The sequence below is a fragment of the Plectropomus leopardus genome, chromosome 3, assembly GCF_008729295.1.
Source record: "Plectropomus leopardus isolate mb chromosome 3, YSFRI_Pleo_2.0, whole genome shotgun sequence".
Taxonomy (NCBI): domain Eukaryota; kingdom Metazoa; phylum Chordata; class Actinopteri; order Perciformes; family Serranidae; genus Plectropomus; species Plectropomus leopardus.
In genome coordinates, this window is record NC_056465.1 from 26,740,894 (window position 1) to 26,756,645 (window position 15,752).

The 15,752-nt window shown below is 39.5% G+C and overlaps 1 protein-coding gene across 1 annotated transcript in view; it reads left to right on the forward strand.

Annotated features, from left to right (window-relative positions):
• notch2 (notch receptor 2) overlaps positions 1-15,752 on the forward strand; it is a 55,058-nt gene that overhangs the window by 22,566 nt on the left and 16,740 nt on the right. The window contains exons 3-12 of the mRNA XM_042481852.1: positions 7,966-8,240; positions 9,238-9,445; positions 9,569-9,702; positions 10,233-10,355; positions 11,702-11,935; positions 12,830-12,985; positions 13,089-13,274; positions 13,957-14,070; positions 14,201-14,314; positions 14,411-14,644. Of these exons, the coding sequence (XP_042337786.1) occupies positions 7,966-8,240; positions 9,238-9,445; positions 9,569-9,702; positions 10,233-10,355; positions 11,702-11,935; positions 12,830-12,985; positions 13,089-13,274; positions 13,957-14,070; positions 14,201-14,314; positions 14,411-14,644 (1,778 nt within the window). The remainder of the gene's footprint in view (positions 1-7,965; positions 8,241-9,237; positions 9,446-9,568; positions 9,703-10,232; positions 10,356-11,701; positions 11,936-12,829; positions 12,986-13,088; positions 13,275-13,956; positions 14,071-14,200; positions 14,315-14,410; positions 14,645-15,752) is intronic.

Here is a 15,752-nt window from a genome sequence, read left to right on the forward strand (position 1 = left end):
CTTATGATTGTTTATTATTTAAAAATGACAATGGAGACCACAAGTGACATTGATACAAAGTAGAAAGGACTACCTGCCCACATATGCATTGCTGTTGATCTCTTCCTTTTCTCTTACTTGTGTATTTTTCAACTCTTGTCCTCCTGGGGGCAGGAGTTGACCCGAGGGCTGTGACAATAACCACTTTACCGCAGTCATGTGATGTTACTGCAGTGATAAGGTCACCACTGTCACTGGTTTTCCCTTTTTTAAATTAATTAATTAATTAATTTATTTTAGCCAATATAATACATTCATTAAAAATATGCTACTTTGGCTCATGCTGCAGCCCGTCTGTCAGCAATCTCTACTCGGTAACCTCACTCAATGTCCCACCCATCGCATTATCTGATTGATTACATGACAAGAGTCTATCAACACTCAAACGTAAGCCAGCAGATATAAACATCACAATGTCTTACACTGAAGTTGCAAACACAGAGCATTTCCACTGGTATCATTCTGCTGTTATTGATAGAAGTTCCTGGATGAAGTTTCAGTTGTATGAGTACAAACAAATGCAGGAAAAGGTTGGGGCAATTGTAGTCAACTGCCAAACTGCAATGATTTGTTGCTTTTTCACAGCAATAAGAAAAAGAATCTATACCATCACAGTTCTTGGTGAAGCTTGTTCTTGAGTCCAGTCCTACTAAAGCTCCCACCTTGTTAGTGTACAGTAGTAGCAGCAGCAGCAGCAATTGACATGACTGCCGACACAGAAAAGTCCAGACTGAACAGTTAGACACCATTTCTGTGTTAAGGTGGAACAGATAGTCACTAATGTACCTCCCCACTGAGATATATATCGGCACACTCAAACCAGTCTTGGAAGTCCTGCTGTCACCTTTGAGGTTAAGAAAGTGCTTCCCTCTTTGTGTCACTGTTAGGTCTGATATGACTGTGAATCTCAATCATCCAGGTGGTGCAACGTCTAAAGAAAGTTTTTTATTTACATAAATGAAGAGTTCGGTCTTACGTAATGACTAACACCAGCCATTGCTTTAAACATCAGTTTGATTTTGCATAGACTTGCATACCCATGATTTATATCAATATCAGAAAGAGGTGATAATGATATAAAGCACATTACCCACCCCTAGACTGTTGTTTCAAAAATGTCACCCTGTGATCTGGTTTCTAAATTCGGACATTATATTTGGTGTTAGTGGGAATGGGGAACATTGTGATTGGATGTCATACTTTGCATGCTATGCATTATAAATTTTTTTACCTGTTGTGGATGTACAGTGTTTAAACTTCTATAAAACTTTTAAAATTCTATAAAAATATTGTTTATAAATTAAGAGGTTTATGTGGGTCTGTGAACGCAACACAGGCAAAATTCATCATGAGTTATTTTTATCCCTGGGCAGCAATTTGAGTCACACAGCAGGTAATTGATCAGTTTATCCTGTTGGAGCTTATCAGACCGATGGATAAGAGGAGGAGCAGAGTGCAGAGTGAGTGAATGCAAATTTTTTAGACTCGGCAGAACTTAAGATGAAGTTTGGTATTCTGCTGCTCTGTCTGTGACAACAGAATGCTTGGCACTCCAAGATTGTGGTGCAGTGAATAACAGCACGGTATATATATTTCAGTAGTGCCAAAAAATATATTTGAGGTAGCAGTTGTTTCAACTGCAACAAATAAATCAATAAATGTGTGGAAATCATATGGGAAATATCTCATCTAACTCATGAACTTTTGTATGCACCTAAAATGATCTATCATACAGCTGCTGCTAAAATTTCTATGATAAGAAGAGAATTCCTTAGTTCCCAATTAAACTCTGTCAACAAAGTAACATCATAACCCTGCATTGAATCAACAGCAAAGCCAGTAACGTGCTCTTCACTTGACTCGTGACGTCTGTGCATGCACGCACAGGACAGTGAATAGGCCACCTATGCTCTCGCCAAGCCAGGGAATGATCCAGGGATTGAAATGTGAGCCGGTTTATGCTCTCACAACTCTCACACTGTTTCTCTGTGATGGCCGCAGGGGGAGAGCATGATGAAGTTATTAAGCGTTGCTGAGACTAGAATAGTGGCTGGAGGAGGAGGTGGTTTGGTGGGGTTGTAGTTGAGAGGAAGGTGGAGAGGTAGGAGGGGAGAATTAGCACAAAAGAAAAACGGGATTAAGGATTTAGGATGGGAGGAGAATAAGAAAGTATGGAAGTTTGGGACACAGGAGTTAGGAATGAAGGAGGTGGGAGACATTACATGAGTGGGTGAGAATCAACCCACCCTTTCCTCATTGAAGCCCTCATGGCCAGCCAGGACAGGCAGAGGTCAGCATGAGGTAGAGGAGGAGGGAGAGAAGGAAGGAGAGAAGGGGTGCAGAGACAGAGAGAGAGGGAGGGGTGTGTGCGTGAGATGGGGGCGCTAATGTGAACCAGCTGTAGAAACCTGACACCTAGAGAGTGGGTTAGAAATGAGAGGTGGAGGAGTGAGAAAGAGAGGGAACGAAGGGTTGCAGGAAATTGCACAGAGTAAGAGAAGGATGGGGAAAAGGGGAGGGAAAAAAAGTCTTCATGGAGCAAAACAAAGAATCCCATAGATGACTTTGGCTGCAGAAACCCTCGCTGCTGTGTTGTTCATGAAAGTAGAGCCGTGTGTGTGTGTGTGTGTGTGTGTGTGTGTGTGTGTGTGTGTGTGTGTGTGTGTGTGTGTGTGTGTGTGTGTGTGTGTGTGTCTCTCTCAAGGTGTCTGTTCACATCTGCCTGTGTGCAAACTCTTGCCTTTGTTTTGCTCCATGTGTTGCATTCAGTAACAGACTAGTGTGTGGGGTTATCTCTTCCTCAGTGAGACACCACTCCCTGACAATAATGCGAATCATGCACAGCCTTGTCTGTTTGCCTCTGGCTCTAGTGATACAGCCAGAGGCTAATAATGAACTCTCTATCTGGCAGTGAAACCTGAAGGACAGGGTGGTATCGTTTCCTGACGCCATGGCATTTGGTTCTGTCAACACCGGTTAGATGGCAGCGATTTAATTTATTAGAGGTTACTGTGCATCTTTCCTGTCAGCAATTTGGAATTTTGACCAAAGCTCAAAGTTGCAAATATCATTGAAGAGTGGTGTAGAGTTGCAAGACAACTTTCGGTTTATTGGACAAAGTATACTATGACTTTTTTGCCAAACCGTAGTATGACATTGTTACAACCCTGTTGAGTGCTAAGGATAAGAGCTGCAAGATAAAGCCAGTGTGGTCAGGCAAACATTGCCATTTATTATTTCGTAGGGTTAGGGTATATATATATATATTCATTACCCAATGAGGCTCATTTAATGCAAAATGATTTTAAATTGATTTATTCCAAGCTCAGAAGACTTGTAATCAAGCTAAGCATTAAAACTAAGCGCACGTTTCAAGTTTCCTCTCTCTCTGTGAAGTGGCAGAACTTGACTTTGAAAACGCCTCTCATATTCCCCATATTTTTAAACAGTGAAAATGTGTGAAATGTTCCCAGTGAAACGTAAACCTAGCATTAACCTGGACACGGTGTTCTTTGTGTGACAGCCCGCTAATGTGATGCATGTCACAGGGCAGAGGGCCATGTCATTACTCCTTGAGAGGGGGCGGAGAGGTTGTCCAGGAGAAGAAAGCAGCCCTAATTCCCACGACGGCCGTCTTGTTGTGATATCATGACCAAGCTGTGTTTGTGTTCAGAGCGGGGAGGGACATCTTTGTGTTTGTGTATTTATGAGTGTGTGCGTGTGTGTGTGTGTGTGTATAGGCATGTGTTTCGGGGTGTGTAGGGGGGTTGCACTGCAGACATGCTGATACAGAGACGGAGACAGGAAAGAGGGAGGGTGGCCATGTCTAATCAGACATAGATGAGTTGAAGAGGCATGAAGTCTGTCTTTTCTTTGAAGATCATATGTCACTAATCAGCCATCTTGTTTATCTGTTCACCAGCACCCTGAGTATGTGCAAATAGCAGATTTTTAGGGAATATTTTCGAGAGATATACTATACTGTATCTCAGATAAGGCTGGTGATCCTCTATATTTTGTAAAAGTTAAAAAATCAATCACATTAGTGGGTCTCTCAGTGCTTTCCAATGTGCCTGACCATGCTGGGCCTCTCAGACAACATGTGAGTTAAAAACAAAAGACTCAAAACAGTAAAACTAAAATTCTTTCAAAATGGAAACTTTAATGTTCTTGAGAACAATAATTTCATTGAGATAATTTTACGTCACTTTCCTCCTCCATATCTGCCCAAATCAAAGTACCTTGAAAGGGCAGCTTCATACGTGAGATCAGGCGTGAATCACAGGGTTATGTAATAATCACAAGATCACATAAATAGCCTGCCCAGGATGGCGATACCACCAGACGCATTTCTGCTGTCTCAAGTATTGTCGTATCACTCAACCCAACAGTGGGGCTTAGGCGCAATATATTGTTTTTTGAATTTTCATTGTGATATAAACATGCGCGGGAAAAACATCACAGATGACTGTGATGTAGATAGATTTTTTGAGTTAATAAGAGTATCAGTAAAAATTAAAAAGTGCCCTTTTTTGGAGTATTTTGTGTTCAGTTCAATGTTTAATTGTTTAAAAAATAATAATGTTGGAAATAATTTCCATTCATTTAAAAAAAAAAAAATCAACAAGACATTTGTTGTATTTTGGAAGTGTACTGGAAAGAGTAAAAAGACAGAGCTGAGTACACCATAATATCTGTTCATTTATTGCAAGATATCCAACAAAGTTATCACATTTTGTATACTTTTCTCATATCATGCAACTTTAATACAAAAAACTTAATAGTAGGATCAACTAAAATGTACACAAAATAGGAAAATTTAGAATATTGCCAGACCAATCCTTTAAACTTGTTCATAGTAAAAAAAAAAAAAGAAGAAGACAGAAGAAGAAAAAAAATTGGATATAACAAAAAAAAGTTTGTTATATCCAGTCTAAGCAAATAGAAAACTATTGACATCATGAACATATTTCTTAATGTTAGAGTGTTTTTTTGTTGTTTACACATCAATGCTGTATATTTGTGAAGCAAATGTGGTAGACAGAGTGAGAATTTGTTGTCAGATGTTGTTTGTCGTATTTGAAGAGACACTGAGTGATTCAGATGTGATTGATCTGAGAGACTTCTGCCTGGCATGAATCATGTCTGTCCTACTTTCCCATGCGCTCATAACCTAACATCTTCAAGCTGCTTTGGGGTGGAGTGGCCAATAACAGAAGTCAGTAAGCATGAGGCTGAATTTCAAACTATTCCCATCTCCACTGTGTTGTCTGTTTTATACGGCTCACAACACCTATCTCTAATTCTTCCATTTATGTTTTTATATGCTTGAAGTCTGCTTATTTTGATTCAAGTATACATATTTTTCATTTGGACTGGTTATGAAAAGGGGTATTAATTTCTGTGTGCCTGTGTATGTGTGTGTTACTTACTGTGAAGTGTATCTGTCCTATTGTGTTACCTGAGCCCCTCCAGGGAGGCAGGTTTAGAGGCCCGTGTAAGAGGCAGCAGGTCGCTCTGTTGCCCACAATCCCCAGACAGCATGTCTGCCATGTGCCACACACACACTGAGCCTGATCAAAAAAGCATACACAGGAAATTACCTGACTAATAACATTTTTGCTAAGTAACAAAATAACACCCCTGACCGAACACTGTCTGTAGCACATAGAGAAGTGGTGTGTGCAAGTGGGAGGGACTGAGAAAAACAGAGGAATAGAAAGTGTCGAAGGGATCATTGTCTCTGAAGAGATCTCCAAGTGCACATTGTGTAATATTGTAATTTTCTCCCCACTGCTCGACATCTGGCTGAATCACTTTTCTGAAATAGAAGAAATAAGAGAAATCGAAAGAAAGTGGTGATGATTCAGCAGACGAAAAACAGACATGATTTGTAGACCAAATTTGGTCATGATAGCACATTAGATGTAATGTGTTCGTTTTGGTTTAGTCATATACTGCATAGCTTGTTGTAAGCACCTTGCAGTTAAGACAAGTACCTCACCTATACTGTGGACACATTTCTGTAGATTCAGTTACCTGTTGCCATGAATACCCTTCATCTATTACATTGCCCAAATCATTGCTGGTGCTTTCCACTGGTTGTTTTTAGTTTCTGCCAGGCTTCAATCAACAACTTCCAGATAACTCTACCTCACATCCTTCTACTTTTGAACTTCCTCTTTTTCATCATTGACCTCAGTTTAACCCTCTCACCAAGCTTAGCTTCCCTCTTTCTTACAGGGTTTATGGGGCAACAGCTCAGGGTTTAGAGTAGTTTTGGCAGTAATTTTAGGGTTAGTTTTTCACATTGTAACAGCGTGTCAGAATGTCCTTCAGCTAGATGCAATAATCCAACAGAGGACTGGGCGATATGGCTAAAGATGTTATCGCGGTAAAATAATTCATTAGTCAAGATAAATAATCATCAACACAAAAGAATAGAAATAATGATTTTGTTCAAGTATAAAGGGTGAGTTATGCTCCTGAGTGAACGCTGAAGAAATTTTATGATTAATTGTGGTTTAAACTAATATTTATTGTCAGAAAATGACAAATATTTGCCAAACATGAGAACATTTCACAAAGCTGAGGTAGATTCCAAACAATTCAAATCAGTGCAATGCTACTAAATGAAACAATAAGCAGATGATGAGATGTTAATTATGGTCAGTAACATGTCAAACTGTGCTCACTGTTAAAAACATTTTGTAGGTGTGTTAGCTGACAATGAAACAAAATAAATAGACCAAACAAAAATCTCAGCTGTTGTCTGTATATACTGTTCCAGTTTAGCATCCACAGTATGTAATTTCTGCTGTTTCTCAATCAAAACAATAACAAAAGACAGACTTTGATGATGTCCAAAGTAATTTGGGATTGTGCGTTACCAATGACAGTCTATGTGATGTGACTCAGGCAGAAATCATGTCTATGGATGAGGAAATGTATGAAAGCTTTATTCACGTAACCTTTAATTATACTCATTATAATGAAGTAGCTGGTTAGTCAGTCACTTTAAATTGCTAACTTACTTTTAGTATTAGATGAGGTCAGCTATACAGCCACTGTAGCTAATGTTATGAATTTAATAGTGGAATAGCACTATGCTGTCATAAGAAGTAAAAAATATACTAAAAATAAATAAATATGCTGAATTTTAGCATTAGTGGACAGTTGCGTCTTCCTCTTCTACTACTACCAGTTCCCCTTCTTCCTCTGGTTAATGACGGGGGGCAACTGCTGTTTAATGTGCATTACCTCCTCCCTCTATCAGCATACAGGTGGTTAAATTATATGGAGGATTTATTGAACCTTTATTACATCTTTATCGCATACAATTATATCGAGACAATAATGAGTCCAATGGTTTTATTGGCCAGCCATTTACCAATATTTTCTGTCAAACGGCTCATGGCCATATGAATGAAAAAAAATGATTTTAAATAAATGCAGCCCATTAACAATTAAGCATATTGCTTAATGTTTGGAGTGAGTGAAAACTAGTTGCTCTATGTGAACTACCTTACCACACATTTTGCTAGTACTCCTACTTAGGGATGCGGTTCCCCACATTCTGTTGTTTAGCTCACGGTGCAGCCGTGGATGAACTTTGTATCAGCAGACGCTAGTGTTTACCTGCTGCTTCATTTGTTTCTTTGATGTGTGTGTACTATAGGACTCAAGCAGATGTTGCGCTCCGCTATCAACGACGTTGTCTGATGTGGTGGATTATGTGCACCTGACTGAAACTCACTCTTTTGTTTTGTTTGTTTGACTCTCTTTCAAACACATACACATACATATTTGTCCCTTTGTTTAATTCATCTTCCAACTTTATTGTCTGTATTGAAGGGTGATTAGGGTTTAAGTCCTTGTGTGTGCCTTCGCGTGCTTCATTATTTAATTCTGTGTTTGTGTGTTCAGGTGTGCCCCGGGCTTCCTGGGTGAGTACTGCCACCATAAGGATCCTTGTCAACCGGGCTTCTGCCTAAATGGAGGGAACTGCTCCGTGTCCATGTTAGCTGGCGTACCTGTACCAGGCAGCGCTGCCTGCACCTGCCCTCTGGGCTACACCGGACAACATTGCCAAACTCCCCAGAACTCCACGTGTTACCCCAACAACCCCTGTGCCAACAAAGGTGTCTGCACCCTGCTGTCCCTCGACAAATATAAGTGCGAGTGTGCCAGAGGATGGACAGGTGAGATACTTTTTAATCGCCTCTCAGGAGTTTGCCATGAGGGCAGTGATATCTGTATATTGTTTGATACTAATGGGTTTATTTTAAACATCCTAAAAGGAAATAAACATGTTAATTGTAAAGAATGCTGTATCCTATGTATCAGAACCTATACAGAGAAAGTAAAAGTTAGGCAATGAGGCAAGGGACAAGTGTGGATCCAGATCTGAGTGCAAATTGAGAAATTTTGTAAATGATTGCAGAACCCTATCTAAGATTGTTTTTTCTTGAATTACTGCATTTTCTGATGAAATGAAGAAATCTGGCACATGTATTACATGGTCAGTTTGTGTGTTTTGATGCATTAATGGATGCAGAATGTAATTAAAATCTGTTTTTAAAACAACAAATTAAGAGGTTTGTGCAGACTAAATGCAGGGAGCGCCTTATTGTACGGCTGCACAATTAATCAAATATTAATCTCGATCACATTTTTTGGCTTCCTACAATTCAATAAGCACGATTGCCTGAGATATTGGCATTTAAAATGCATGCTGAGCTTAAAGAAAACTCCTTGCTTATCAAATCAAGAGCTTCCTAACAGCCATGGCCATGTTTGTAGACGATGGGTTAGCTGAATTTGTTTATTTAAATGTGAAAGTGCAATATGAATATTTTGTCTCAAAATGAATTAATAATTGTGATAAATAATTGTGATCTTGTTAGTCATCAAAATAATTGTGATTATCATTTTGACCATAATCGTTGAAGCCTTACTTTATGATCAGTGTGGTGACTAATTTTTTTTAGAAGGAGATAACTGTGTTGAAGATGACTGAGAATCTAATTTGTTCAGAAAATATCATGGGATAAAACACAACATCTGATAAGAAGTGTTTAAGATATTCACAAATATTGCATATTGCATCCATAATTCTTCACAGGTGGACACATTGGTGTATGGCACACAGGATGATTAAAGCACTAATGCTCAGCTCTTCTTCTTCTTCTTTCCTAGGTCCGCAGTGTGAGCATGAGGACAGCTGTCTATCGAGTCCCTGTGCCAATGGTGGATTGTGCAGCTCTCAGTCTGGTGGAAGCTACTCATGCTCCTGTCGTCCAGGCTACACGGGTCTTCGCTGCCTTAATGACACAAATGAATGTGCTGCCACACCCTCTATATGCCAGAATGAAGGAGGATGCGTCAACACCCCGGGCTCTTACAAGTGAGAATCTAGTGTATAATGATCAATTGGTGAAACATCACTAATGTCTGAACTATTTCGTGGAAGACTGCAACAACTTAAAAAGACTGAATTAAAATGAAACGTATTCTGTAATTGCTACAGGTGCGTGTGTGGCCCAGGGTTCACTGGCAGGCACTGTGAAAGCTCATACATCCCTTGCTCACCCTCACCGTGCCTGAATGGAGGCACCTGCCACCAGAACTCTGAAACCAGCTACTCGTGCCACTGCCTCCCAGGTAGGAAGATCCAAATTCTCAAATGTTGCAACTTTGGTTACTCTTTTTAAAGCTGAATATGAAGTAGAAAAAACTAAACTAATAGAATAGAAAAAAAAAAGAAAAAAGAAAAGTTAACCAGCCTCCACACACCAACATAGACCTGACAAGTTTTTGTCTGGTTTGGGAGAGAGGGAAAGGAGGAAGGCACTCAAGAGAAATGGAGGTTTAAGGTGAAAAAATGATTGCAGGCATACAAAAAAGGAAGAAAAAAAGAGTGACACTGTAACTGGTATTTAACCACACATGAATATAGGTTGAAGTCTCTGTATTGTTACGTTATGTTTGAGGTGCAAACAGTCTGATCCTGTTGGCTGTGTTATATTAGACACACTGTTCTGTTATTCTGCTACAGTTAGAAAGTAGACACAACAAACACACACACACAGCTGCTGTTTATACACTACCAGGACATGCCATAATACTAATGTTCACCAGAGAATATCATTTTATGTGTTTAAGTGCGTGTCGCCACCAATCTTTTGTGCCAGGTTTCAACGGAACTAACTGTGAGAACAACATCGACGACTGCCCCGGTCATCAGTGCGCCAATGGTGGAACCTGTATGGACGGAGTCAACACCTACAACTGCCAGTGCCCTCCAGAGTGGACTGGTAAGGGAGTTATGTGGTTGATTCAGAATCAGAATCAGAATCAGAAAAAGATTTATTGCCAGGTATAGTTAACACAATACGAGGAATTTGTCCTGGTGGGTTGGTGCAACATAAATATAGGGAAAAAAAAAACAGATAAAATAGAAAATACAAAATACAAAGGTTCAACTTTTTTCCTGCATGACTGTTATGGCTGCATGATATACAAAAATATAACATTACTATTATTTTGACAGATATTGCAATTGCGAAATAAGTCTAAAATTTGAGTGATAATGTTAATTCTTGCATTTTATGCCCACTTAAAAAAATCTGATGTGATTTTTGCTGGGATCTGTACCAAACAAGCATCCTCACTTATGTCTGAAATATGGTTTGTTTGTGTGTCTCTGTAGCAACACATTGCTTCATTTATATTGGCATGTTTTGAAACACTTTACATGTATTAATGATGGCAGCTCTTGGATTTGAATTTTGCACTTGTGCACATTGCAGTTTCATTAATATTCTGATTAACTGTGCTGCTCTAATGACAGTGCTTGTTCTCTTTTGTTTTGTTTTTGCTGAAGCCTTTTGCTTTGACATTCTTACTGCATCACTGGGCTGACCTTATTCAAAAAGCTGTGTTTTTTCATGCTCGGGCAAAGTTGATCTGAGCACGGACCAAGGAATACTTTATATTTATTACGCTAGAACGTGTTTTAAAAAGTATTTTCTATGCCTGCTGCTAAGATGTGTGATGTATATGTTTAGCAGAATATTTAATCATCTTTCACATTTAGAAATGAAATTTTCAGCAGATGCTTCGGTCTTAAGATTTTCTAGAAATTCTAAATAGAGCAGGTTGAGCAGTGAGGTGGAATAAATATTTGTGTTGTGAACAGCGGTAATAACTTCCGCTCGTGTTGTATGTTTTGATATTATACTTCCTACAATGCCTCTGCACTCTTACTTCATCCTACCAAGGCCTGTACTTCACACAAGGCGTGTCTTTGCTAACACACTTAAATGGCATACGCAAGCTTTCCGTTTACAAAGCAAACATGAATACATCAGCTTCCTTGAGCCTGTCTGAGTTTATGTAGCACTAATCCAATCAGAGAAAACAAAGTCAATGTGAGCAGGGTATTCAAAAATGGCAACTGTGGAGAAATAGTTTTCTCATACTGTATATTCTCAATTTTCCACATCTTTTCAATTATGACCGGAAAAAAGGCTGGGTCAATATTTAGATTTCTCTACCATGAAAACCACAAGGTTAAACCTTGTGGTTTTTATGTAACATGGAGTATTAATTCAGTTTGTTTACATTTCATCGTCATGTCCACCTCTCTGCCTCTCCACAGGTCAGCACTGTACAGAAGATGTGGACGAGTGTCGTCTGCAGCCAAACACTTGCCAGAATGGAGGCACCTGCAGCAACCTGTTTGGCAGCTACGTCTGTGTGTGCGTAAACGGCTGGAGTGGACCAGACTGCTCTGAAAACATTGATGACTGTGCTACAGCTGCATGCAGCCCAGGCTCCACATGCATCGACCGTGTTGCGTCATTTGTCTGTCTCTGCCCCTACGGAAAGACAGGTAGGCCAGTAATGAGACATTTTGGTGCCTAAATTGCATTAGGCTAATAACTGATGAACAAACGCGAAAACATAAATGCTTTGAGTCTCTGTCATAGCTCCATATTTTCTTTTAGGAACAGTGTTTTCTTTAGATCTCAAAAAGAAAAAAGTTTAGGTTTAAGTTTTGGTCTTTATACTGAAACTGTGAATTCTGTTTGGTTTCCATTAACAACCACTGAAAAGGTTTTTACTTGCAGGGTACTGAATACTACCTACTGATGTTTTCTTAAAAGATGATCACTTTATTTACCAAAGCCTTTTATTTTAGAAAAGGCACTCAATGTGATCCATGTCAAACAGTCAAATTAACCAATTTAACCACAGAATTGATTGCATTTCCTGCTTGTTGGTGACGTATTCCTAGATCTGTATTAAGGTTTACCTTAAAAATAAACCTCTCCTTCAGTAGCAAATTTACACTGAGTTTGTTTGTGGGCACAAGTGGGCACAACCGTATAAGGGACATTTTTCTTTTGGCACAGAAAACAGTTTTTACATATGGATCTGTAATTCAAAAGCTGAATGTATTATTTTAGGCTGGACTGTAGCAAAGCGAGGCCATACTATAAATACAAAAGTCAGTCCCAGAGTAAAAAAGTTACACTGCTGGTTGTTTTTTTTCCATCGGCCATAACTCTTTCAAAATGCAAAGGTGTGAAAAAGCCTCAACTGTAGGTAGACTAAAAGAATTGTTATGAGTTGGAAGTAGAAACGAGACAGTCATGATTTCACTCCAAACAAACTGTGCTTTAGCTTGTATGAACAATGTGGCTGCATTTTACTCCTTAATTTGGTCATGTCAGCAAGACTGCGCACGTTTACTCATTCCCTGTCAACATGGCGTTCTTTTCAGGTTTGCTCTGCCACAAAGATGACGCCTGTATCAGTAACCCCTGTAGAGAGGGCTCTCAGTGTGACACCAACCCCATCACTGGCATGTTCAACTGTAACTGTAAACCTGGATATGTCGGCAGCACCTGCAACATCGACAGAGACGAGTGCAGCATTGGTGAGAGGGAGAAAATTCTAACCACACACAACACAACGTAAATCTCCACCCGGCCTCTGATCAGTTCTGCTTTCAAGCATGCCTCTTTCCTCTTTATCGTCAGGTACCAACCCTTGCGAGCACGGTGGTCAGTGTGTCAACACCGATGGCTCCTTCACATGTAACTGTGTGAGGGGTTACGCAGGGCCACGCTGTGAACAAGACGTCAACGAGTGCGCTTCAAGCCCCTGCCAAAACGATGGCACATGTCTGGATCGCATCGGGGACTACACCTGCATCTGCATGCCCGGTACATTTCTTGAGAAATTATCATTGCCCTACATATTAACCAGTTTTGTCAGACATTCTAATTCAGATAAATAAGTGTTTGAATAAGTGCAGCATTTGAAACTGTCAGTCTTGAGCGTCAGTCTTTTGCAGTCAGAGAATGACAGCAATATTGCGGATAACAGTGTATTTGTCATTAGGAAGCCCTCCATAAGAGTGTAATTCCACCGAGGGTGCACAATCATCTGAACTGTTTTGTCAGCATTTGAAACAAAAAAAATGTGCATATCTGAAGAGCTGGAGGAATAAACAGTAATGTGGTACACGTGCCACATTTTATAAATCAAGCAAGAACAGTAATTTATGGGGGAAAAAATCGAAAAAAAGTTACAGCTTCTTTTTTTTTTTTTTTTACAAATCCAAGATTTTCTGTGTAGATCCAGGATCTACACAGAAATTGTGTCTTGCTCCTTTACCCAACCTTTTCAAATTTGATTACTTTTTTGGATATCCTGCTAACAAAAAGACAAGGAGGATCAAAACATGGCATCCTTGGTGGAGCTGATAACAGCCTTTTGAGGTGGAAGTCACCACTAGGGTTAAACTTTATTTGCTTAGAAAGTGCAAATGAAGCACGAAGTCCTCAGCCTCTGTAGCTTTTGTGAAAAGGCGAAATAAAAATGTGTTTCTTTCCATGTATGCAGGATTTGAGGGGACACATTGTGAGATAGAGGTGAATGAGTGTCTCAGCTCACCTTGTCTGAACCAGGGTAAATGTCTGGACCAGGTCAGCCGCTTTGTCTGCGAATGCCCAGCAGGTTGGTACATTTGTGGCTATATTCATTGATTTCTATCCACTCAAACTGAAAATCAATCGGCTTATGAAATCCATCCTGTTCATAGTATGGTTTTGTAACCAGTATGTTCATCATATTTTTCTGTCTTCAGGCTTCAGTGGTGAAATGTGCCAGATAGACATAGATGAGTGTTCCAGCACACCGTGTTTGAACGGCGCCAAGTGTATTGACCGACCCAACGGATACGATTGTGAATGTGCTGAAGGTAAAGGGGAATAACAATATGTTGAAGTAAAAATAGTATTTGACCCATGGTGCAATAGTCTTTGTTATTGTTCTAAGAAGAAATACTCTCCCGCAGGCTTCACTGGTCTTCTTTGTGAGGAGAACATCAATGACTGTGTACCAGAGCCATGTCATCATGGTGTGTGTAAGGACGGCATCGCCACCTTCTCTTGTGAGTGCCAACCTGGATACACAGGCTCCATCTGCAATATCCAGGTCCAGGAGTGTCACAGCTACCCTTGCCAGAACCGAGGACGCTGTGTTGACCTGGTCAATGCCTACCAGTGTAACTGCCTATCCGGTACCAGAGGTAGGTACTTGGCATGTTAAAAAAATCATCGCCTGTATAGTGAGACCAGGGCATCAGCAGGGATAATTAAAATGTCTTAAATTCAGTTTCCCAAATATTAGGCCTTGGGTGTCATTAGTCTTAGTTTTACATTTTTGGGGCCCTAATTGCCACAGACATTTTGTTTTATTTATTTATCAATTTTAACTTCTTTGTCTCAAACTGAATCAAAGTCTTCTGTGTGAAAGTTATTATGACATGTTGATGTTATAAATCATTAAACCTACCTCTGAACCTATACTTTCCATTGCATTATACAAGAGGAGTTTCACATATGTTCTCTTCAAAAATAGTGCGTGCTGCAGCTTCTTTTGAAGGGTTTTTAAAAAAAGCTCTGCTCTTCCTGAGATCTGGTTGCTATAGTAACCATACAGACTGAATTGTAAACACAAAACATTGTGTGAGTTCTAGTTCCTCCAACGTTTTCCCACTGATGGATAATTAGCTCCACATAAGCTTATTTGAAAGATTCGGTCAGAGCCATTCGAAATAATCTGTTTGCCAGATCACATTAATGCGCTTTTAGAGTGAAGGTAACCGCTTGAATTGAATGTAAAGACCTCCATCCCCCACGACTAGAGCTTCCTGTGTAGCTTTCGATGTATAAAGTGTCGAGCACTCTGCATGTGCAGGTGGGTGTAGCAGTCACGAGTCTGGGTCAAGCGATGCAGTTATTATAGTTATGTATTATGCATTAGTTAATTTTTCTTATTTCATTTTGAATTTTTTTTTTTTTTCAATTCAGTTCAGTTTTATTATGTTCCCAGAGTGGGTTTGTTTCTTTCTGTATAGTTTTTATTGTTTAAGAATGATAAGTTTTAGTTTTTATAAGTTCCAGTATTGGTTTTAAGTTTCTTTTTTAATGATAATATGTCGGGTATTAGGTATTAGCAGGCTTTAAGAAGTTCAGAAAAGTTGTTGCAACACAGGCACTGCTTTGTGAAAGCATTTGACTAACAGTCATGTAGACATCCCGGTCTTAATAAACAAAAGCACCGGTGACAAATTTGATTAAATTGACAAAGACTGAAGACATTTCCTGTCTATTTTTTGTTTTAGTTGGTTTTGT